The 23,428-nt window shown below is 52.9% G+C and overlaps 1 protein-coding gene across 1 annotated transcript in view; it reads left to right on the top strand.

Annotated features, from left to right (window-relative positions):
- ARNT2 (aryl hydrocarbon receptor nuclear translocator 2) overlaps positions 1-23,428 on the top strand; it is a 148,377-nt gene that overhangs the window by 38,035 nt on the left and 86,914 nt on the right. The window contains 3 exon segments of the mRNA XM_025438116.3: positions 5,279-5,326; positions 13,176-13,389; positions 17,417-17,630. Of these exon segments, the coding sequence (XP_025293901.2) occupies positions 5,279-5,326; positions 13,176-13,389; positions 17,417-17,630 (476 nt within the window).

Genomic DNA, 23,428 nt, shown 5'->3' with positions numbered 1-23,428 from the left:
TCTGGAGTGCAGTGCAGCCAGGATGGACAGTGTGTTCAGCACTGTGTTTCTAGATCATTCTAGATGGTGGGAGTGCTGTGTGCACTACACGGTCTTTAAAGGAGGGGCTCAGATTTGGATACATACTGAGAGGGTGGGAGAGGCTGAGAAGCAGCTTCATGGCTGCACCAGCTCTCCCCTGGTTCAGGGCTCACTCCCCGGGCCCTGCTTCAGTGGGTTCGGTGACCCCCAAGGGCTGGTCCCCAGGGTAGACCCACAGTGACAGAGTCGGGGTCCCCAGAGCAGGCCCACAGTGACCGAGTTGGGCCCTGGGGTGCAACTCCACAGACCCATTCCAGGGCTCATTGCAAATCACCTACAGTCCCTTCCAAATTAGCTCTTTGGGCAAACGGGGCACCAAGCTCGGTGCTCTCTCTGCTGTTGCAGGGAGGCAGGTGCTGTTAACACGTCAACTTGCTAACTTTTTTTTACAGATGCCAAGAGTTTTAAAATTATTTTAAATGTGCATGTTCCCTCACTTCCATTCCCTGGAGACAGAGCTCTGTGATTGGCCAGTACTTTTTTAAAAGAAGCTGGTACAGGGGTGGAGAGGGCAGTGGGGTCAGGGCCAGGCAAACATGCTCAGGTGCAGCCTCATCTTTACAGGGAGAACAGCCTCTCCGTGCTGGGGGCCGGTTCTGAACCTCCACCAGGTGTTCCTGCCCCTCGCCCCACTACACGGTGTTAGTGGGGGGGGTCTGTGCTCAGGGCTGGGCCGCAGGGGGCTGAAGCTGACCCCAGCCCGCTTAACACCCTGACTTCTGTTTGCCACCCTGGCTGGTGATCGGACCATGGATCAGGCTTCCCTGAGGAAGTTGTCCCCAGCTGTCCCTTCCCTAGCAGATCTCACACACACATACACACACATACACACACATACACACACTCAGCATCCATTGGAGGTAGAGGGGACTCGGGCTGGGTGGGGACAGAGCCTGAGGCCATACCACCTCCAGCTAAGGAAGTCAGACATCACAGAGACTGGAGAGATTCATGAGGAGGGACAAGGACTACTGACACGCTGGCCAATAGTGTAGACAAGGTGTCAGCCCTTAAGGACAGACCAGAGACCTGTCCCCCCAAGTCCTCATTCCTGGGGAATGTGCCTTCTTCCTTTCCCCTGTCCCAGGGAGGGAGCAAGCAAACTGTGGTTCCTTTTGCTCAACTCCAGTGACTTAGAGGCCTATCCTCCATGTCTATGCAAGGAAGTGTGCATTTGCACAGGCTGTTTCCAGAGGAATCCTTGCAGCTGGCATTTTACGCTGTGGATCTGCTCCCGATAACACCTGATCAACTCCTAAACACTTAGCTAAAGGCGCTGCCTCCTCCCTGGGAATGTGGGGCTCTGAAGAGACACAGAGAGAGGGAGGGAATGAGAGAGGGCATCGGTGGCGGGAAGGCCACAAAGGCCAGGGTCTTCTTGCTGCCCCAGTCCCTAACTCAGTTTCCAGGGAAAGCCACGCATCCCTCCCAGAGCTTCAAAGCCCTGGGGAGCTGGTCCTGGGCAGGGTTTGGATCCGCCTAGCCTATCCCTGCAGCTCCCTGAGGTGCGAATGTCCTTCCCCAGGAGCCTGCAGCATGCTGAGCACCCTGCTAGCAGCCAGGACACAAGGAGATAAGGGTTCAAGAGTTTCAGATTCTCTGAAAAGTGATTCCACATGTGTGGGAGAGATGAGATGAAGCAAGTCACCTTGTTCCCTTCTGTCGAGACCTCCCTGATTCCAGCGCCAGGGTGGGAGGGACACACTTCTGGTGAAGGGGACACTGGCCCCCAGAACCAGCCTTGGTTTGGTGGTGGTGGTGGGCAGAGCCAAGCCAGTCCCTTCAACCCCGTCTTGGAGCCCAGTGTTGGGCTGTCTTAACACCAGTGTCTCCATCCACAGCAGGGGGAATGTGGTCATAGAAACATCGTATCCTTGTAAATGTGTGTCTCACTTGGTGAGCTTTTGTGCGCTTAGATCTGGCAGGGCTGCAGCCCTGCTGGCTGGTCCAGGCTCTGGAGGACGGGTGTTTCTGCACCTGTGACCTCCCTTGTTGTGAGCAGGAGCCTAGGGCTGGCCCGGGGTCCTCCTGCAGTACCACTCTGGGACCTGCCTATCAGCACGGCATCTCCCTTCTCCTAAGAGCCTGAGTATATCTCATCTGATGACTCACCTCAGATAATTCATTACTGTTACCCAAGCTCTGTCCTGGGAATTCACATCACTCACTCTTAACTAATTACAAGCTCAGAAATGCCTTTTCTGGTGTTTTATTGAGGTAAGGATTCTTGCCCATTGACAGGAAAGGGAGGCGGTGCATTTTCAGCCCATTTTTTGAAGTCTCTTAGATCATCCACGTGTTGTACCGAATTCTGTAAAGTGAATACAGTAGGATTTCAAAGTCATATCTTGACTTCTCTCTTTTATTATCCAGATGCTTCAGTATAATAGAGGCACATAAAGAACATAAAACAAAGGATGATTTACTTAGAATTTTTCCAGCAGAAGAAATAAGCCTAGCTATTGGAGTCGTGTTTAAAGTAGGGGATTAGCAGCGGTGACAGACACCTGAAGGTAGTGCCCTGGGAAGTGCTGAAGAGCCCATGTCCCCAGGAATTGGGTTTTCCTCTGTAGCTGATGAGCAGTGAGACTCGTGGGGTCAGGTAAGTTATCCTGAGGGTCTGACCAGTCGTTCGTGGATTGGTTTATCTTCTGGGCTCACCCCACAGCGTACTCCTCCAAATTACAGAATTTGGTCGCTGCACATGTGCGATTACATATGCACAAATGGGGAGGCATGGTTTCATGGTCTCTAATTTTTTGTAGACTGATCCTGGTCCCTGAGCTCCCCCCTGACTTCCTTATACCCTTGGCTTGCTCCACGGAGCCGGCTGACCTGGCCTCAACTGGGACTGCATGCTCCACCCAGATGGCTCATGTCCCTGCCTGTCTGCACTACCAGGGTCCGGGGAAAAAATGGAGCTATCTTTACGAAAACTGGGGTGACCCATCATCCTGATTTGGCCTGGGGCTTTCCCAGTTTTAGCACTGAAGTCCCGCATCCTGAGAATCCCGAGTCCGGGAAAACTGGGACGCTTTTTCACCCTAAATACCCCAAAAATCATGCAGGATGAGTCCGGGGGGCTGACTAACACATGGCATCTTGCAGGACCCCAATTATCACACTCCCATCAACTTGCTGACGGGCATTTTAGAGATAACCATACATCTCACTCTCACTCGAGGCTTTGCTGAATGCTTACATACATCCTTAGGAATTTCGAAAATGCGCTTTGTTTTCCTTAGCTCTGAAATGTGTGACAGGCCCGGAGGTTAAGTCATCTCTGTGTGGACAGCACCATCCCTGTTTCCCCCGGTGAGCACTGGGTGGCAGTGTGGCTCTGCAGCTCTGTAGGCCGGGGGTGGGGTGGGGGGGAACCTCGGGAGCAGCATTTTTGGTGGGCTTGCCCAGCTGTCACTTCTGGTAAAAGGTGAGGTGGTGGCTTCATGATTCTGCAGGATATTGATGGCTTTGCTCCATTTGGAAAGTCATGCATGTGGCTCCCACTTGCCCATGACACAGATGACTGTGCAGCAGCGGCCTGGTGCCTGGCTGCCCAGACCACAAGGGGGGCTGTGCGTCTGTCTCGGCAACAGTGTGCACATGGTCTTTAACTCTCCCTTCCCTTCCTGACCACTTTTCCACCCCACTTCCCCTGTCCTGGGTATTTAGTTAAAATTGTTGTTGCCCCTACTCTCATCTAATATCTTTTGTTCTGTTCCTAGCAGCTAGTGTGGCCCACCTGCCTGGAAATGAGGGATTCCAAACGGGCCTTGGGTCCCTTCGGGTCATCCCAAAATGAACAGGTGCCTGGATTAGGACTCTGGCCACCCTCCACATAAAGCAAAACAAAACCAAGCGGATGATAGCATTTTAAAGAAGAAAATACTCCTTTGCCCTGATTCTAGTCCCTAAGTTCCCCGCAGCCCAGAGAAGGAATACTGTTTGTCTCATGGGGACCTCTCCTGTGTGAAGAGGAGAGATGCAGAGTAACGTTTGCTTGACATCGAAGATCAGTATAGGCGATGAAATCATAGTGCAGGATACAAAGAGCTCTCTCTGCCTTTGCACCCTGGCCATTCCCAGTGGCCGGGGCATCCCATACCTTGCCCAGGTCACCATTACCCACCCAGAGCCGGGGATGGGGTCAGTTCCCTTGAGGCCAGCACACTGTCCATGCTGTGCTGAGCTGCTCTGAGTGCTGGATGACAGGCGGGCTGGCGTTCCCTCTGCGTGGAGTCCACAGGACTGCACCTCACTTGGCCCCTTGGTCCCACCGAGGATGGGACAGATGATGCAGTGGCTCTGGGACAGTTTTCTCTGAGGAGCCACCTCACCCTGAATGTCCAGGGGAGCCAGGACATCTGTAATGTTTCTTGTTTTGTTCTTGGAAGATTCTGGGTACAGCTAATGCTAACTCATTACCCCGGCGTCTTCCAGGGTAACATTAATTGACCTCAGAGATGGTTGGCATTTGGAGAAAAGAAGTTTGGGGTATTAGTTAAACAAACACCTATCAAGACCTTCTGTGTTATGTTTGTACTGAGAGGCCCAGGAAGGTGGGTTCTGAGTATTGGGTGAGTTTCAAAGAACAGGCAGGTACTTTGAGCAGCTCAGGCCTCAGGTCACTGTTTCTCCCTCCACATGCGTTTATTCAGGTTTAGACATTAGGGGATAGTGGCCCTAAATGCCCTTTTCTCTTTCACTCATGTGGAGCCACACGCCCAAGCAGCACAGCCCGTGCTAATCCCTTTATCGCCCTTAAAGTGTCCTGCCTTAGAGCTCTGTGAGCGTGCTGATGATATAGCACAAAATACAGTGCAACATGTGGCGTCGGTGTGGAATAAAAGATGTAAAGAGGAACAGGAGCTCCCAGCATTGCTAGGGTACAGGGAACGTTGAGCCCAGCAAGTGGCTGGCAGCCTGTGCGTGGCCCTGAGGTCACAGGTTGATGCCGCCACACGGTTGCATGAGTTCCCAACCGAGTAAGGAATGGCGCTCACACTGAGGCCTTTTCTTGGCCCCTCCTCATCCCAAACCTATGTGCTGACCACGTACAGGTGGTGATTTTTTGCACTGCCAACTGTTGGAACTGTGCAGCGTCTGTCCAACCGAATGAGGTTGGGTTGCCAGCAGCTCGTGTCACCTGTGAAATGTTCTGTCTGTAATGCATCTCCTCATGCTCTTGGCTTTTCAGGATGGACTTTGACGATGAAGATGGTGAAGGGCCCAGCAAATTTTCAAGGTGAGTTTACTTTACGTTCCTTGGATTTCAAGAAGCCAACACCAGCCATCCCCATAGGGGAACATGCAGGGACTTCAGTGTCTTCTGTCACTGAAAAAGCCATTGCCTGTAGTCTGACACCCTTGCTTATCCCTTGTCCTGTGCCCATGTTTGATCCAGACACAGGAGCACCCCAGCTGAGACCATGGTGTCAGCTCACCAAGGGCAGATGGTGGGCCTCCAAAGTTAACTGATGAGGTATTAGCTCTGCTGGCTCTTTAAACAGTGACTTTTAAGTTCTACAGACTCGTTTTTAAAAGATAGACTAGAGCTCAAGTTTAGAAAAAACGCTCAAGATACAGCCCCTTTTCCTACCATGGATAATAAGGGGACACCTGGGGCAACAGGGTGGCCACATCCTGGATGCAGGCTGCAGAACTGCACTGGGATTTCCTAAGAGCCGTGTCATCACCAGCCACAGGAGAGCGTGGTGACCGGGCTGGGGGGACTGCCCTGAGGGCACACCGTGTCCCAGAAAGGACAGTGGGGTGCAAGTGCTGGTGTCAGTCAGTACATCATGTATGGGACAGACGAGGTAGGCACAGACCCTTGGTTCGTTCCTCTTCCTTTCTCTTCCTCTCTCTCTCTCTTTCTTTTTTATTTTTATTTTTGTTTTTGTTTTGTTTAAGTTCAGTGTGAGGTTTGGCAGTGTTGAGAGAGAACATGGATCATTTCGTGGATTTTAGAAAGTGCCCGTGTGTACTGGGTCTGCTTACGAGGGGCCTGCTGGATATCCCACCCCACCTCCAGGCATTCCCAATTCCTGGTCCTGGGTGACACTTCCTCTAGTGTCTACACCTCACAATTCAGATTGACGGCCTTTGTTCTTTTTCCAAAGTTCTAGACAAATGATGTCCGTGGGGAGCCCCAGGCCCCCTGACCTCTCCAGTGTGCTTGGCTCACAGCGGTGGCTGTGAACTGAGTGCGCTTCGCCCCAAACCAAAGGGACACCTGTGTCCCATTGCTGTGCCTGGGCCTCCGAGGGTCTGTACGTCCCTAGTGAACATACTGCCCTTGTGCACCGTCCTCCCCAAAAGCTCTTCCCTCCATCCTCCACGTCAGCTCTGGGGAGAGAGCAGACAGGAGACGGAGAATACTCTACTCTCTAATGACCCCGGAGCTTCTAATCAAAACAAGACATCAGTTTCGATAACAGAAGCGTGTGTTCTCCCTTGGTGCGAATGGGGCTGCAGCTTAGATGTCCACCCGTTTCCTGGGAAAAGCTTTCCTTACAGGGAGTGCTTTGTTCCCAAAACAGAACCAGCCGTGGAGATGGGACACGTGCCTGCCTGTCCGCGTCCATGCTTGCTGTACACCACCCCCTTCTTGAGGAGACACTCCTCATGTCTCTGGGTCAGATTCCCCTTCAAGATAACATTCCAGACGGTGTAGAGCTCAGGAAATGGTGATTTCTGAGGTCTTGGGACAGAGAAGAGGAGAGACGCAGAGTGACGTTTGCTTGACATCGAAGATCAGTGTCGGTGATGAAATCACAGTGCAGGATACAAAGAGCTTACTGTAGGAAGGCCCATCATTAAGAAACAAACCTTAGACTTCAGGCAGCGGTCTCATAAGGCTGTCAGCAAGTCCGTTTTTACATGGTTCAGACCCAGGCTTCTGTGAGCCACAGCCTTCCCTCCACACATTAAAAACAAGAGGAGAGGGTGGGACGTGTTTGTGACATATGCAGGTACTTACGGGTTGAGTGTGGAAGAGCGCGGGGCCGCACCACTGCCTCCTGGTGAGGTAGTCAGCCAGGGGGTACAGCTAAGCCACTCGGGGTTGGGGTTGCCACAGAGAATACCTCCCCCCGACTCAGCCAGTGGCTGCTGCCAGAGGTCCTGTCCAGTGGGTCTCCTGCCAGCATGGTGCACGGCACGCCTGGAGCCACTTCCACCCCCTACCTCTCCACCCCCTGCCTACAGGCAGCCCCCAGAAGCCTGTGCAGGGCGGCCCAGGAAGAGAGGGTGGCAGAGGTGCAGGCCAGCACCCGGTGCAGTTTTGTGACTCAGAAGCTGACCAGGGTGCTGAGCCATGACTTCCGTCCACTCATGTTTGTTCAGCTAGCTTTCCCAGCTTTTCTCGAGGGTGGTCCAAAATTCCATCATCCTACCCACCATCATCAGACCTCATGTCTCGGTTTTTATCTGGGAAGTATGGCCACAGTCACACAGGAGGTAAGTTGGTCAGTTTTCTCAGACCCACAGCCAACTGCTTGGTACAGGGAGGGATGCTGATTTCACAGGACTGATGCTGATCATCACAGGGATGCTGATTTCAGGGCGGGGGGACCAGGCAGGTACAGCAGAGGAACGGCCTGCCAGGTGGTTCATGTTGAGGACAGAACAGCTGCAGAGGTTGAGCTACAGCCCCAGCTCCAGTGTGGCCGGGGTGAGGCCAGGAGCTGGAAGGGCACGAGGGTTGATCACACAGGAGAGTGAAGGCTAACCGTATGCTCACCAGATGGAGCCACCTCAGCCTGCAGTCTGTGGCGGCAACCTGGGTCTGCAGCTCTTCCGTCTCTTTCTCTGTTGACATCCTTGGAATCCTGGGTCACCCACACTCCTGGCTCAGGCACAGCCTGTGGCCTCTGCACCCCCAGATAAGGATTCAGCTGAGCTCTGCCACAGGAGGGAAGGCTCCTGGGCAGAAGGGAGGGGACAGTAGGGGGGATTTGTCCCTACTGAGGCTGCTGGGCATGCTGGTGCAGGGTGCCCATACATCCTGGTGTCCGCAGGTGCAGCCCATGGGGGACCGTGACAAAGGTCTCGAGGGTAGAAGAGACGAGGTGGGCCCAGGTGGCGCAGGAGGAGCAGGGGTGTAGAGTGACCTTTCTTCCCAAGGCTGTGTCTGGGGAGGGCAGCCTGACCTCATGGCCACCTCTGGGAATTCCTGGGGTCCAGTCACAGACCCTAACAGTGGAAGGTGATGGGCTCTCTGTCTCTGGGAAAACCCATCACACACCAGAAAGCGTTTCTCCAAAGACAAGTCTCCCTGGCAGGTGGTCATGGGGCAGAGCCTCCTTTGGGGAGGCCAGCATGAGCCCCCCAGCCCCAGCCCTGAGTGGGTGGCTCTGGCTGACCTGGGCGGGGCGGAGATGAGGACCCATCCTGCCCAGCAGGGCCTGCAGCCCCAGCAGAGGAGAGGCCAGACCCCTTCCTCCTGGTCCATGGCTCAGGACCTGAGCTTCCTCCCTGCACGGCTCCCACTCCAGGTGGCACATTTTCTGGTGAGTCCTGGGATTTCTTCCAAGCCTGCAGCTGGGATCAGCCGCCTTCGGTGGGAAGTGGTGTGAATATTGTTGCATAGGTGGGATGGCTGACATCCCGGAGATGTCACATCCCGCGTTCTTCATGTGATTTACATAGGTGTGTACACATGCGTGCGTATGGGTGCAGCAGTTCATTAAACAAAAGGAATAAAAACATGAAAAATAATTATATTTCATATTAGATTTACAACTTTGGAGCAACCGAGCACTCACTCCCAAACCTGTCATTCTGGTCACGGCATGGTATCAACCTTGCTGTATTTAGACTCATTCTATACCCTTTCTCCAAACACTCCAGTGACCCTGCAGGTGCTCTCAGGTCTGTGGCTGTGAACACAGCCATGGGCTTGCAGTGGCTGGTAAGCTTGAAACCCAAAACCCTGTAGATTTAATGGGGTCTCTCATCCTTCAGTGAATGGGTCTACGTGACCTTCCTGAGGTCCCGTCTGTGTGACTTTTCTGTTTCCTGCAGCGCTTGCAGCACCCGACTGTGCCCATCAAGAGTTACGGCTTATATTTTGTAGAGTTCAGCCAGTGAGCCTCTAACGTTACCCAAAAGTAAGGATATTCACAATAGGCAAGTTTCCACATGGTTGGCTTTTTATTTTTCATCCCACTTATTTTGATACTTTCAGCTTGATTCTGTGTGGTATTTATGCTCTTATACTGTTTTTTTTTTTTTTTTTTTTTGGTTTTACAGATTGTGGTGATATTTTACTTTTAATCTTTCTGTCTGAACTTACTTTATTTTATTTGTTTGAGCGTGAGTGCATGAGCAGGGGGAGGGGCAGAGGAGAGGGAGAAGCAGTTTCCCTACTGAGCAGGGAGCCTGATATGGGCCTCGATCCCAGGACCCGGAGATCATGACCTGAGCTGAAGGCAGATGCTCAACCAATCGAGCCACCCAGGTGCCCCATCTTTGCATCTAAATTAACCCACCTTGTTTCGTTCATGGGTATGATGATGAAAACCTCATTGATAAGGGGAAAATCTGCTTGGCGGGCAGAAGAAGTGGAGGATTGTTGTTCCCCAGAATTCTTAGTCTGTCCATCTTAGCTTAGAAAGCTGGGTCTTTTGTTTCTAGGTGGGAAGATGCTGGAAGTAGTTTCGATGCGAGGAGGATGGCCAGGAAGGAGCAAGGGTTGTCTTCTGTCGTGTGGGTCACATGCATTGGCCATGTGAGCTCTCTTGACAGCACGAAGAGGTTCAGCTGACCCAAGATGAACATTTCCGGACTTTCTAGACTATGCCTCAGCATCCTCAGCTCTCATGAACCAGAAAGGTGTTGCAGATGAGCTGGGTAGAACTTGGCAGAGAGTGGCCCACGAGCACCCAGATGAGTGGGGAGTTTGGTTGGGATTCCTGTTTCTGTGGCTTAGGGTTAGGATCAGGGGGAAAAGGCTTGGGAATCTGTTTCCAGTGGAGCCTACTCTCTCACCGCAGGCCGGTGTGGGCCAGCCTTCTCTTCGGGGGAGATGTTGGGCACTCGTATGATTGATGTGGTTTTGATGCCTTCTTTACTTTGTCCAGCTGCCCACCCCTATTTCTGTCTGCAGAGGTGAACCTTGCCTTGGCAGGACTTTGCTGGAGAAGGAAGGCATTCCTGGGGTCCTAGGGCATCCTGGGCTGTGTCTCTCTGGAAGCTGCCAGGCATTTCCCTCCCGTGATGCCTTAGCTATCTTAGCCTCTCAGGGAGTTGGGTTGGGGGGTGCCTTTTGGCTCCAGATCCAGGACCAGTGAGCACACCATTGAGGAGCCTGGCTCGGGTCCTGCTGAGTCAGCACCTCCCTGAGCCTCAGGCCCCTCTTCCACAGAGGGTGGCAGGGCGGTAGCAGGGCGGGGGGTGGGGGAGAGCGGGGGTGGGGGAGCAGATGCAGTGATCACTGAGGCCCTGGTGAGCTGGAAGCTGCTGTATAAACATGGAGGGGGTGTGTCCTGCTGGGGACAGGGTGATAAGAGGCTGGGTTTTGGCCCATCTTTGGAGGATTGGGGCTTTTTCCTCCCCCACCTCTCTGGGTCACACGGGAACCTTATCTTCAGCTTAGATGTATGGGTACCTTCCAGCTGCCTTGCAGAAAAGTGCCTTTCATGGCTCCCAAGGGCAGAGCGCCTGCCTCCTTCCCATGGAGGGAACATCCTTTGCCCCTTCTAGAGAAGCCTAGTAAGGGACGCCTCCCAACTGGATCTGCCTCTGTGGGTCTTCCCACAGGGCCCTCAGCTAGCCTTGTTGTGAGGCTGCACAAAATGGCTTTCACAGGCCTTCACGGCTCTCCTGGTGTTCCGCCCTGCTGCCTGTGCTCCTGCCCAGGGCTAGATGGCCAGGACAGGAAGGGTGTTCCCTGCAAGCCCAGCAAGATACAGGCTCCCTTCCTGCCATCAGGGAGGAGGCTGCATATTAGCCTTCCCAGTGCCTCTGGGCAAGAGATGAGAGGGAAGCTCCTCCGGGGTTCCCAGCAGGAATGCATCCTGCATCCTGACCACCCTCCCAAGAGGCCAGACTTCCTGCAGCCCTGGACAGCATTCTCTCACACTGTCTACAAACTGAGGCCTTGGAGGGAGACCACCCTAGAGCAAGCTCACCCAGCCCTTCCTGGGTCCCCAGGCCAGCACCCCCTGCACCTCCTGTGAGAGGTGCACGTTGCAGGGCATAGGTACAGGGATGGTGAGGAAGGCCAGTTCAGAGTGGGCTCCCATGACTTCTGTACCCACTTAGGAATGGTGGAGAGAAGGAAGAGGAAGTCTTGAATCTTCCAGGGCAGGATCTGTGTTGGTTGGAGCACGTGGGATCCCCCCCGACCAAGTGCCCCCTTCCCTGGAATTGCCTCCATCCCCTTTCTGTGGTTACCTCTTACCCGAGAGCCATTTCTCGCTGCCCCTGTGTCTGCCCCGAAGAGCAGGAGCCCTGGTGCTGCCTCCAGGCATTTGCACTGCTCCTGTTGCTCAGCTGTTGGCTTGTGGGTTCTCCCAGCTTTCCCGCTGGGGTTGGGAAGCACCCCCACTTCTCATGCTCCCTGTTCTTCACTGCCTTCCCAGCCGAGGCCTGCCCTCCATCCCGCCCTCCTGCGCCTTTCTGATCCTGCTGGTCTCCTCCCAGAATACACCTCCTGGTCCCCTTGCCAGGTCACCGCCCACCCCTCCAGCCCCTATGCCCTCTGGGCCACCGCTTCTGTCCTTTCTGGTTCTGCCCTGTGGTTTTTGTGTTCCACGTGCCTTCCACAGTGTTTCATCCTGCCTCATTTCTACTATGCAAGATGCCGCCTCACCATCCTCATGAGCTGTACCCCTGCAGCTGGAGGACGGGAGGGGCAATCCTCATTTCCCCTCTGGGTGCCTGGCTCAGTGCTCCTCAGATCAAGTGGGTGGAAGGTGCCCACTGGGCTGCCTGGGTCAGCTCGCACCAGCACCTCAGCTCAGCTTCAGGCACGCTTCCCGTGCTGGTGTGTGCAAAGCCCTCAGCCTGGGTACGCGGCTGCCATGCAGCTGGCATGTGACTGTGCCGACAGCCCGTCTGCTGCCCGGTGGGGAGGGTGGGTTCTTGGCCTACTCAGTACAGGCGGCGCGTGCAGGTGGCCTTGCCCAATGTGGTTCTTTATTTGCTGTATGTGTCTCACACCCGGAGCACCCGTGAAACCCTAAATCCTATAACAGACGTCTCGTGTCTTTCCAGAATATTTTTTAAACCCAAGTAACACCCCCACCAAGCTCTCAGTAGTTTTTAAAAAGGCCTTTGGGGTTTGCCCCATCAAAAAAAATAAAAATAAAAAAATAAAATAAAAATAAACCCAAGTAACAGCTTCGTGCCAGTGTTGTAGAGCAGAGCTCTTTCATCCTAAAGGTAGAAATACCAAGATGAAAACATTCGACCGTCCTATCTGCAAGTTTTCCATCTTAACACACCACAGAGATTGAAGTCAGGAATCCCTCACAGTGCTGTTGTAATTGGCCTCGTGCTGTTTAATGAGCCAGGGATGCACCTGCTCTACCCCAGAGCTGTAGAGGATGTGCGGGGCCCAGAGCAGAGGTGTGTTCACAGCCCTCCGTGGAGTCGGTCTGCAGCCTCGCTGTCTACTTAGTGACAGGAGGACGGCAAGGCCGCGTGATGCTTCTCACTCTGGGGCCAAAGGAAGGCTCATATCCGTGCAGAACATCACTCCATCCAGCGTGTGGGCATGTGCCCCCCACGTGGAGACTCAGGTGTATACGTGGAGAGCACGCTGGGTTCACCTCCCAGGCCAAAGGGTAATGCTTCAGTCTTCTGTGCCTAGAGAAGAGCCCTGGGGTGCGTGGGAGCAATGGGAAGGTTTGGGACACATTTCGAGGTGAGCCAGAGGCTCCTGCAGAAGCCTGGGTGCAGAGACAAAAGTCTCACCGAGGTGTCTGAGCAGCCGGGCTCGCGTGTGTTCAGAGCACTGGCTGGCCCGAGGCAGCGTGTCTGCTGGTCACTTGGCGCTAACGGATGTGCCATTTATCCTGTGAGGTAGTCGCCCCTGGTCTGACGTGTCTCCTTCCCCCCCTCCCTCTTCTTGTGCTTTCGGGAAGAGAGAACCACAGCGAGATCGAGAGGCGGCGGCGGAACAAGATGACGCAGTACATCACGGAGCTGTCGGACATGGTGCCCACGTGCAGCGCGCTGGCCCGCAAGCCGGACAAGCTCACCATCCTGCGCATGGCCGTCTCCCACATGAAGTCCATGAGGGGCACAGGGAACAAATCCACCGACGGCGCCTACAAGCCTTCCTTCCTGACGGAGCAGGTACCGCATCGCCCGCCCCTGGTTATGTCACTGGGGGAGGGGACAGAGTAATTGTCACCGGGATGAGATAAGCTATGCAGGGACAGGGCTAAAGGTTGAGGAACAGGTGCAATCAGGAGATTTTACTTCCTTTCTTCACAGCAGTGTTTGGCTAACCTTGGCGTTTTTTGCTTTTATGTTTTCTGTCTATCCTAATGAGGCATCCCTGAAAAGTCTGCTGAGCATCTGGACGGCATGCTTACTGTGCTGCCATGGGAGAAAGGCCGTAGGAAGCCTGCTGTGCTGTGCTGGGGTGGCGGTGCCATCCTGGCGGCAGTCTGGGGGCAATCATGGGGGTCGTGGTGACAGGATCACCATGGCTAGCACCAAGCCAGACTTTGCACCAAGTGGGGTCCTTTCTCTCTGGGCATTTTTGCACTTACTCCTTGTCCTAGCCAAGGGAGAAGCCACTAGTATTTGTCCCTGCTGTGTAGATAAGGAAACTGTGGCATAGAGAGGGTCAGCAGGTGGCCCGGACTCTGTCCACTCACTGCTCAGCAGCACAGCCCACAGTCGGCATGGGTTGGTTCGGCCCCAGAGCCATGCTTTGAACAGCTGTGCTGGTTCTTTTTTTTTTTTTTTAAGATTTTATTTATTTATTCATGAGACACACACACACACACACACACACACACACACACAGAAAGGCAGAGACACAGGCAGAGGGAGAAGCAGGCTCCATGCAGGGAGTCTAACATGGGACTCGATCCTGGGTCTCCAGGATCATGCACTGGGCTGAAGGCGGCATTAAACCGCTGAGCCACCGGTGCTGCCCTGTGCTGGTTCCTGAACTGTCGGGAGGAGTGAAGGCACAGAGTGGCTGATGGGATGGTATTTGACAGATGTTGCAAACCACTACGTGAGCCGAAGGCCTGTGTCCTCTCAGCCGTGTCCTGTGTACCACTTGAGGACAAATCCACAAATGCTGAGCCTCAGCTTGCTCGTCTTTGAAACCAGTAGGAGCTTCCTGCCTCCCCGACCCTGAGGGCTTTTGCAGGATAAATGGGATGATGGATCAGAAAGTTATCGGTGCATGGTGGTGGGTACAGGGTGGGCAGCAGAGGGATGTGCTCAGGAGGGGTACAGGAGGGTGTAGAGCCCCCCAGCAAGGGGGAATCTCACAAGCCCTGGAGCGCGTGGCTTGTCACTGGGGCTCTGCAGTGGGGCTGGGTTATGAGGGGACCCCAGAATATGGGCAGAGAGATGGGAAGCATGGGCTTGACACGAGGGGAACATGGGCACAGGAGCAAGAGACGAGTCTGGAGACAGAACCGTCTGCTCTGCTGGGCTGGGACCTGATCCTGTCAGGGGGTGAAGTTCCAAAACAGGACAAGGAGAAGGAGTGGATGCAGGTGACTGCCTGCCCGGCAGCACAGAGCACCCAAGGACTTGCCAACTCTGTGTCCTCCCCCCCCAATCCAGGAGGCCACAGGGTGCCTGGCCTCACAGGTGTGAGGAGGTGTGACTGTGCTGGGACCTTGGCCAGGGGGACGGAGAGCCTGGCAGTTGGAGCCTGGTGCCCAGCCCCGTCTCCCCTCCAGAGGGGACAAGGGGAAGCCCCCACCTCCTGTGGCTGTAGGATCCCATGCCCATGGTAACCAAGGGGAATTGTAGGCAGGGAATGGGACAGAACCGCCTTCCGCACCCTCTAGCCACTGCGATAAGAACAGTGCTTTTTATCTGCATTTCTTTAATTCAGAAAGGTCCTGCCAGGTCCATATTTGAAATGAACCCCCTCATCCTTATGACCGGGGATTAGGAAGTGAGGAGAGAAGGCAGTTATGTGAGTTTGACAAGTCCGCCCATATTTCTCCCTCCCTTCCTTGGCATGTGGTTGATGTTAGCTACATCTATTAAGCACCAACTGTGTGCCAAGCCCTTACTAAGCCTCTACACACAAGACCTCACTTTTTTTGTTTTTTTTTTGTTTTAAATTTAATTTTATTTAAATTCAATTAACATACAGTGTATTATTAGTTTCAGAGGTAGCGGTCAGTGATTCATCCATTGCTTGTAGCACCCAGTGCTCATCCCATTGTGCCCTCCTGAATGCCCATCCCCCAGTGATCCCATTCCCCCACCCCATCCCCTCCAGTGACCCTCAGTTTGTTTCCTATAATTAAGAGTCTCTTATGTTTGTCTCCCTCTCTGATTTTGTCTTGTTTTGTTTTTCCCTCCCTTGCCCTTATGATCCTCTGTTTTGTTTCTTAAATTCCACATATGAGTGAAATCATATGATTGTTGACAAAACCTCGTTTAACCTCACAAAATCCCACTGAAAAACCATGTGAAGAGACAGAAGCTGAGGACGGTAATGGCTGAGTGAAGAGCTGTGGATGACAGCCTTCTTTTCCTCCAGCACCCACACTCTCAGCCTTCCTGGTGGTCTAACCAGAGGGGCAGGGGCACAGGACCTTGGTCACGAGTGACAGGCCCCATGAAGACAAAACTGGGGGTGGGGGTAGGGGAGTGTAGGCAGAGGGGCCGTGATGAAAGTGAAGCTCCATCCTATAAACCTTCTCACAGTCCTCAGCCCGTGTCCTCCAGCACACAGAATTCACCGCTTTCCCAGACATCCTGCTCCATTTTATACAGTCCTTCCTGTTGGAAGTTCTTCTAATACTGAAAATAAAACTGCTGACCCATTCTCTGAACTAAGTGTGCGGCCGGGAGACACAAAGTGGAAATACAAAGCAAGAGAAATGGACAAAATAAACTTTTCCTTAGAAAAGGCTGTATCGTCTCCTTCTGCCCTAGGTTCCCAGGCGGAGGAGGTACGGATTCTGACCTTGCCAGGAGCTCAGAGCTCCCCACATTCTGCTCCCCAGCACACCCCCATTTTCTCATCTTTGGGTCCCTGGAGCACCCTGGGGCAGAGAGCCAGTTGCGTCAGATTCCCACCTTTTGCATCTGTGCAGCTAGCACAGGATTGGTGTTTCAGGGGGGCTTCCGTGTCAGGTGACATCTGAACAAAGGATTCCCAGCAAGAAGCGTTTGCCAGCTGCTGACCCAGGAGGATCCCTTTGTTCTTTGGAACATCATCAGTGTGTGGGGTGTTTGGCGGCACACTGTGGGTGCAGGGGCACGTGGGAGAGTTAGCTCCTCCTGAGAGGAACAGAGCCCGTTGCCTTGAGCTTAATGTGAGAATGACACGGTAGGCTGCCACACTTGAGCTGCCTTCAGGTAAAGAAAGGACATCTTTTAACAAAGTTGATTCATGCCCCTCCTGGGATGATGGCAGGGCATCCTGCTGCCCCTCCATTGATTCCAAGCAGCTTCCTTCCCGCCTTTACTGGCGATCCAGAGCCCAGTGAGTCAATGTGACCCCAGGACTGGTGCCCCTAACCTCTCTTCTCATTGTAAAGTGAAATGGGCAGTGCTGTGTGCCCTGCCTCCTCCCAGCATCCCTCTGAGAGACCATTAGGGAATTCTGGAAGTTTGACAGATGCACAAACATAAGGAGATACTCACGCATCCCCTGCCAGCATTCAGCTCGGAGTGAGGGAAGAGTAGGAGCAGGAGTGCACCACTGGTGTGGGAGCAGAAGCTGGGAGACTGTCCTTTCTCTTCCACTGCCCTCCTTCCAGCAGCACCTTTTGTACCGAGCACTGTGTGCTGGGCCCTTCTTGTGCCCTACTGATGTGGCTGCAGTTTGAATCTGTAGGTTCAGGCTGCCCACACCTCTGGTAGCCCAACACATTCTGACGATCACTCCTTGTTTTCCATCCCCCAGGCTGTAAGTTTCCTCTCTACCTAAGAGACAGCTGGTTAAGTCAGGGCCAACATTGTTTGCAGTAGCTGTCTCTTAGAGCTAGGACAAGCTTTGTGCATTTTTAAGCTTATTTTTCAATTAAAAAAAAGCTATCAAAGTTTTTAAAACTATTTTATGTCACAGTGAGTGAACCAAAGTTACAGTTTGCTAATAAGAAAATTTAATTGGACTGGGTTTGTCAGTGCTCTGTCCTAATCTCGGAGGTTTTCTTCCCAGGAACTGAAGCACCTCATCCTTGAAGCAGCCGATGGATTTCTGTTTGTTGTGGCGGCAGAGACAGGACGAGTGATTTACGTGTCTGACTCCGTCACCCCTGTTCTGAACCAGCCCCAGTCAGAGTGGTTTGGGAGCACCCTGTATGAACAAGTGCATCCTGACGACGTGGAGAAGCTGAGAGAGCAGCTGTGCACCTCAGAGAATTCGATGACAGGTCAGTGTGCCTCCTTCCAGGAGGCTCTTTGACCCTGGAGACAAATGCTTTTCAGTAAACAGATCAGAAAGCTGGAGATCAGGTAAAGCTGGACATATATTTGACTTGAGGGCATATGTGTGTCCTGGCTTGTGCAATGGCTTCATTTATCCTGTAACATTTTTAAAAATTTGTTTTTAATACAGGATTCTTTTTTCCTGTACTTTACTTGCAATTAGGGGCTGTTGTCACTAGGAGGCGATATTGCCACATTAGCCAGAACCACATATTCAGTAATGAGGTTTATGCCTCAAGTATTTAATTTTGTGTGTGATCTTGATTATTGGCATTTAATACCTACGCTTTAGTTCCCTGCAATGGAGTTCATTACTGCAACATTTAAATAAAGTCCGTTCTGCTGTAGTGCAGCATGCATGTTCCTAGAAATCACTGCAGGATACAGAAGCTTGAAATAAAAACTGCAGGGCTTATGGGGAAGAAATGGGTTAGGAAGGACCACACAGTCAAAAATGAATCACTGACAGTTAAAAACAAGAAGAGGAACCTAGTAGAGATGGGAGCATGATTTTACACATTAAACAGTTAAGAAATTCATAAATCTAAGTGTACATGTGACCCTGGATCTTGAGACTGGCATGAAATATACTTATGGAGGTGAGTCTTGGAAGGGTTTCCTCTTGTGAGTTTTTGTGCAGTGGTACAAGCATAGTCTTAAGTTAGAAGTCAAAAGAAAGTTGTGACTGCAGATACGATGAGATTGCTTGTAACATGACAACCTGGGGGAGCTGGTGGGAGTCTAAGGTGCATACGTTTGTGTGTCTGTGTGGCTCGGTTCAGCTGGGTGCACTTTTCTTTCCGTCTAGTGCTTCTTGCAGACAAAATCATGCGTAAGCAAACATAAAATTCACATTATACTCACATTGTTCTGCAAGAGATCAATCACATGGGAACAAACTTGCATTTTCAAAACAAGTGTGATAGTAGGGCTGACTGTACCGTAATACTTGCATTCCACCATACGGTAGATATATTTGTGCTGTCAGTTCCCTGAGGTATCGAGAGAAGCTGGATCTTCATTTACTTCTGTGTCTGCCTGCAGAGCCTCACTCTGTGCTTTGCACACTGTCGGCATTCAGCCGAAGCCTGGTCAGTGAGGGAGTCAGTGCTTCACCGATCATACTAGTCTGCTAAGGCTGCTATAAAAAATACCAGAGAAGGTGGCTTCAACAGCAGAAACTCTAGAAGTCCAAGATCCAGATGTTGGCAGGTTTGGTTCCTCCTGGGCCTCTCTCCTTGGTTTGTCGATGGCACCTGCTCCCTGTGTCCTCACATGGTCTGCTTTATGCTCGGACAGCCCTAGTATCTCTCCTCCTGTGAGGACACCAGTCATAGGAGATTAGGGCCCCACTCTCATGACTCTTTTTGACATGAATTATCCCCTTAAGGGCTCCATCTCCAAATACAGTCACATTCTGAGGTTCTGGGGTTTAGGGCTTCAATATACTAATTTTAGGGAACACAGGCCAGCCTCTAACACTTGTGATAAGACAAAGTTGAATGTTTTCAGAAGCGACAGAAGTATAACCGTTTCTGGATGATCCTAGGAATGTTCTGGGTGTAGGTGTCAGTGTGGCATAAGAGGAGAGAGAGGGTAGGGAGTGGAGGTGGGAGGACGGGATCTGTGCTGTGTTCCCCTTGGCATCTCGTAATGGTGGCACCTGGCCTGGATGGACTCCATGCATGGGTCAAACGACTCGGAGAGATGCACTCTGCTGGCCCATCCCTGAGCTGAATTACGGAGTCCCATGTAGAAACTCTAAGGAAGACACTTTACAAAATTAAACATTCCAGAGGGATATGAAAAGGAAAATAAATCAAGCAGGAACTGTTGACAGCTGAAATCACCTTCTCCGGAAAGAGCTGTCTTTCCCTACTTTCCCTAGACTTCTGTGTTTGACCACAGGATGTGGCTTTTTGAAACCCTGTCAGGAGCTCCGGCTGGGGCAGGTGGTGGGGGGAGCAGTGGTCAGGGGGAGGTCAGGCTCTGGCCATGGGTTTAGCTAACTGACTCACCAGAGTGGGGTGGACCCTTGTCTGGCTGAGTTTAAAGGGTCAATACGAACCCCATTTGGACAGAGTGTCCTTGGGGTGGGCCCTGGGTGGTGGCCCTGGCAGCCGAGCTGGCGTAGGGGAGGCATTCCTCCAAGAAGGCAGAAAACCTGGTGGATGGTGACCAGCCAGGCCTCTTAGCCTCCCAGTGCTTGAGCTCCTCTTATGAAGACCAAGGCAGGCTTGGAAGGTGGGTCCTGTGCTCAGGGAGGAAGACAGGATGGGTCTCCCAGAGCTGGAGAGAAATGACGTGACTCCCAGCATGTGCAACATCAGAGCTTGTTAAACCAGTGGGCTCACTGTTGGCCCACTGTTGGAAGAGCCCAGCAGCAAAGGGCTGCAGTGTGGACAGGCCTCAGGTCTTGTGGGCTCTCGGGGCAGGGCACAAGCTGGGCTCTGTGACCAGCTGACACACAGCTGTACTAAAACAGAATAATGGACCTCAGGGATGACTTGATGCCTGTGGTCATCTGACTGGAATCTCAAGCCTTCCTGTCCCTTCACTGCAGGCCCAGCAAGCAGGGGCGTAGCCCACCCAGTAGGGATTGTGGGAGGGGGTGGGGCAGGGGGCCAGTGGCGTGGGGGACTCAGCCTGGCTTCTCTGAGCCTCTCGGTGGCAGGGAGTCCAGGCCTTGTCTGAGGAACCTGCAGGTGGCCCGTGGTGGCTTGTGGGGTATTCAGTGTGTGTGGTGAGGGGAGACAAGTGGCCCTGTGACGGCAGGCCCGTGGCCTCCCATGCTGGCGGCCCATGGGCAGGGTGCTGGTGCAGAGTGGTGACGGCGGTGGAGGTGCTGGTGGCATCCCTGCTGCAGAGGCAGTGATCAAATATCATGGGGCGTCCTTCAGGGCATGGGCCGGGGTCCATCTGGCTGGGTCATCCAGGGGAGAGGGTGGAGTCCTCACACAGCAGCAACAACATTGGTAGAGAAGGAGCCCCCCCCCCCCCCCCCCGGTCTGGGTTGCCCTTCGTGAGCCTGGCAGCTTCCTTTCTTCTGTGATCTTAATTGCCCACCTGCCGGAGGCCCAGGAAATGCCAGCTCCCATTCTCCACTCTTGCCCAAGGCCCCCGGGGTAGAGTCAAATGCACCTATACAAGGAATGGAGGAGCAGGAGGAGGAGCTGCAGGGTGAAGGGCTGCACCCGTGACTACGGGCCCTGTGCCACCCCACCCTGTGGGCCTGCTCATGGGCAGCATGTGCCCTGGACCTCAGTAGCCTGAGGAGAGCCTGTCCCTTCTCATGAGTTAGATGAGCAGTGGGCCGAGGTGCTTTCACTATAGCTCATGAGAGCCCCACTCTTCTCAGGGACTTATCTTGGGGGGAGGACGAAAGGGACCTGTCACCTCAAGCTGAGTAACTCTGCACGGAAACTTGGAGGCTCTGTTCACAACTGTGCCTGGAGACCACTGACCCTCCCTTCGCAGAGGATGTGGGATGCTAAAGGGTCTGGTCATGAGGGGCTGGTGCTTCTTCCCAAAGACATCTACACTTGTTTTTTTTTTAAGATTTTGTTTATATATTTGAGAAAGAGCACATGAAAGAGCACTAGCAGTGTAGAGGGAGAAGCAGGCTGCCCATCGAGCAGGGAGCCCGACACGGGGCTGGATCCCAGGACGCTAGGATCATGCCCTGAGCCGAAGGCAGACACTCAACTGACTGGGCCACCCAGGTGCCTCCAGAGACCTCGCTTACAGAAAAGTGGCTGTGCAGTCAGCCTGGGTTCAAGTGACAGCAAACCAACCCCACTGGCTCGAGTGAGAAAGGAGCTATTTGGGCTCATGTGCCTCTAAGGGGCTTTCCTGCTTCAGGCTCGGGTGGTGATCAGACTTGGTAACAGTCATTGCTCGTGATCCGGGACTTGGTGCCTGCAAATTGGCCCCTTAGCAAAATTTGTTTGTAGCCCCGAAATCAACCTTCAGGGAGTATTCCCAGGCACGGGCACACATGGGCAGAGGGCTGAGATCTGGGGTCACGGGTGCACGCATGTCTAGCTAAAGGTCAAGCGAGACAACGCTCTGCCTCCTTGTTCCAGCCCGTTTTCACTGGAAATAAGCACTTGTCTTCCAGTGTATTTTGTGCCTTGTTGTTTGCATTTTTGTGCTTTTTGTTGGTGATCTTGCGATTGAAAATGAGCCTTGAGAGCAAGCTGAAGTGCTGATCGTGTCCTTGAGCTCAGGCTGTGATGTGCCTGGTGGCGGGGGAGGCTCCGAGCAGCTTCTCAGGGAGGCAAGGCTCAGGGCTGATAGAGCAACGGGAGTAGGTAATGTGTCTTTAAGCAGAAACATGCGTGAGACACGGCTCTGTATCCACTGGTGGACAAACACGTTGTGTCTGGAGCTTTTGCAGGAGCATTTGCTAAGTTGGCGTTTGCCGTGACGCTAAAGTGGATAACAAGAATTGGCTGGACCACCTTCCCTCCACCTTCTAGCTTTGTCATGTTGGGATGCTGATGTACAAACGCTTGCACATATGTAACATGTCTACTTCGATGAGCGTGGACAGAGGCGTACACCCACAGTACCATCACCACTGTCAACGTACTGAGCCTAGGCCTCACCTCCAGAAATTTCCCTGTGGTTTTTTGTGGCTTTTTTTTGTTTGTTTTCTTCTTTCTTTCTTTTTGTGGTAAGAACACCGGACAGGAACTCTGCCCTCTTACTGCGTTTTCCAGCATACATTGCAGCATCTCTAACAACAGACAGTGTTGCCCAGCAGACTCTAGAACTTACTCACCTGCCGTGACTGAAGCTTTCTACCCAGGAAGCACCAACTCCGTATTTCGCCTTCCCCTAGCCTCTGGAAACCACTGCTCTGTTCCCTGCTTCTGAGTTGATGATCTCAGATTTCTCAGGAAGGGGAATCATGCAGTGGTTGTCGTTCTGCGACAGGCTCATGTCACTTGGCATAATGGCCTCTAAGCTCCTCCTTCATACTGTCACAAATGATGAGGTTTCCTTGTTTCCTTTTTTTTTTTTTTTTTTTTTAAGGCTGAACGATATTCCATTGTATGTCTATCCCACCATTATGTCTCCATTTATCTGTCGATGGACATCAGGGTTGTTTCTGTATCTTGGCTATTGTGAATGATGCTTCGGTGAGCATGGGGTGCAGACATCTCTTTGAGTTCCTGATTTCAGTTCTTCTGGGGTATGCACTGTACCCAGAAGGGGATTGCCCCTGGGCAGGGTGGATTCTCAGGCAGGCCTCATATAACAAAGGTATTTATTAGCAGCTCTAAGCTTCCCATTGGTAGCTCAGCAACACGGACTGCCTTCTCCAGGAGTTCCAGAAGTATCCCAGGACTGGCCCTCTGGGCTCTGCATGGGCTACCTGCCCTGCCCTGCCTGATTCCGGGGCCAGGGAGTCTCAGCTAGGGTGAGAGGCCGGCTTCTCTACCCTACGTATGTGGGGCTACAAGTTAGGGGAGTTGATTGCCCATCGGAAATCAGTGATGGGAAGAAGGTTGGCCCTGGCTGGGAGAGCTGGCCTCTGTGGTTTGAGAAGGGATCCTTACAGGGAAAGTTGGGGCATCGACCACATGGTGGGAGCACATTCTCACCTTATAGGGAATTAAGGCTTCTGAGTTGGGGGTGGAGCCAATGTCAGGTGTGGCTCAGATAGAAGTTGGAGGGGTGGTTGGCTGCAGAAACATTTCTTGTGAAAGTCTGTCTGGGTGACCTGGGCCCCAGC

This window comes from Canis lupus, chromosome 3, assembly GCF_003254725.2.
Source record: "Canis lupus dingo isolate Sandy chromosome 3, ASM325472v2, whole genome shotgun sequence".
Classification (NCBI taxonomy): Eukaryota; Metazoa; Chordata; class Mammalia; order Carnivora; family Canidae; genus Canis; species Canis lupus.
Note: the sequence above shows the minus strand (reverse complement) of the source record. Positions and strands in the feature narration are given on the sequence as shown.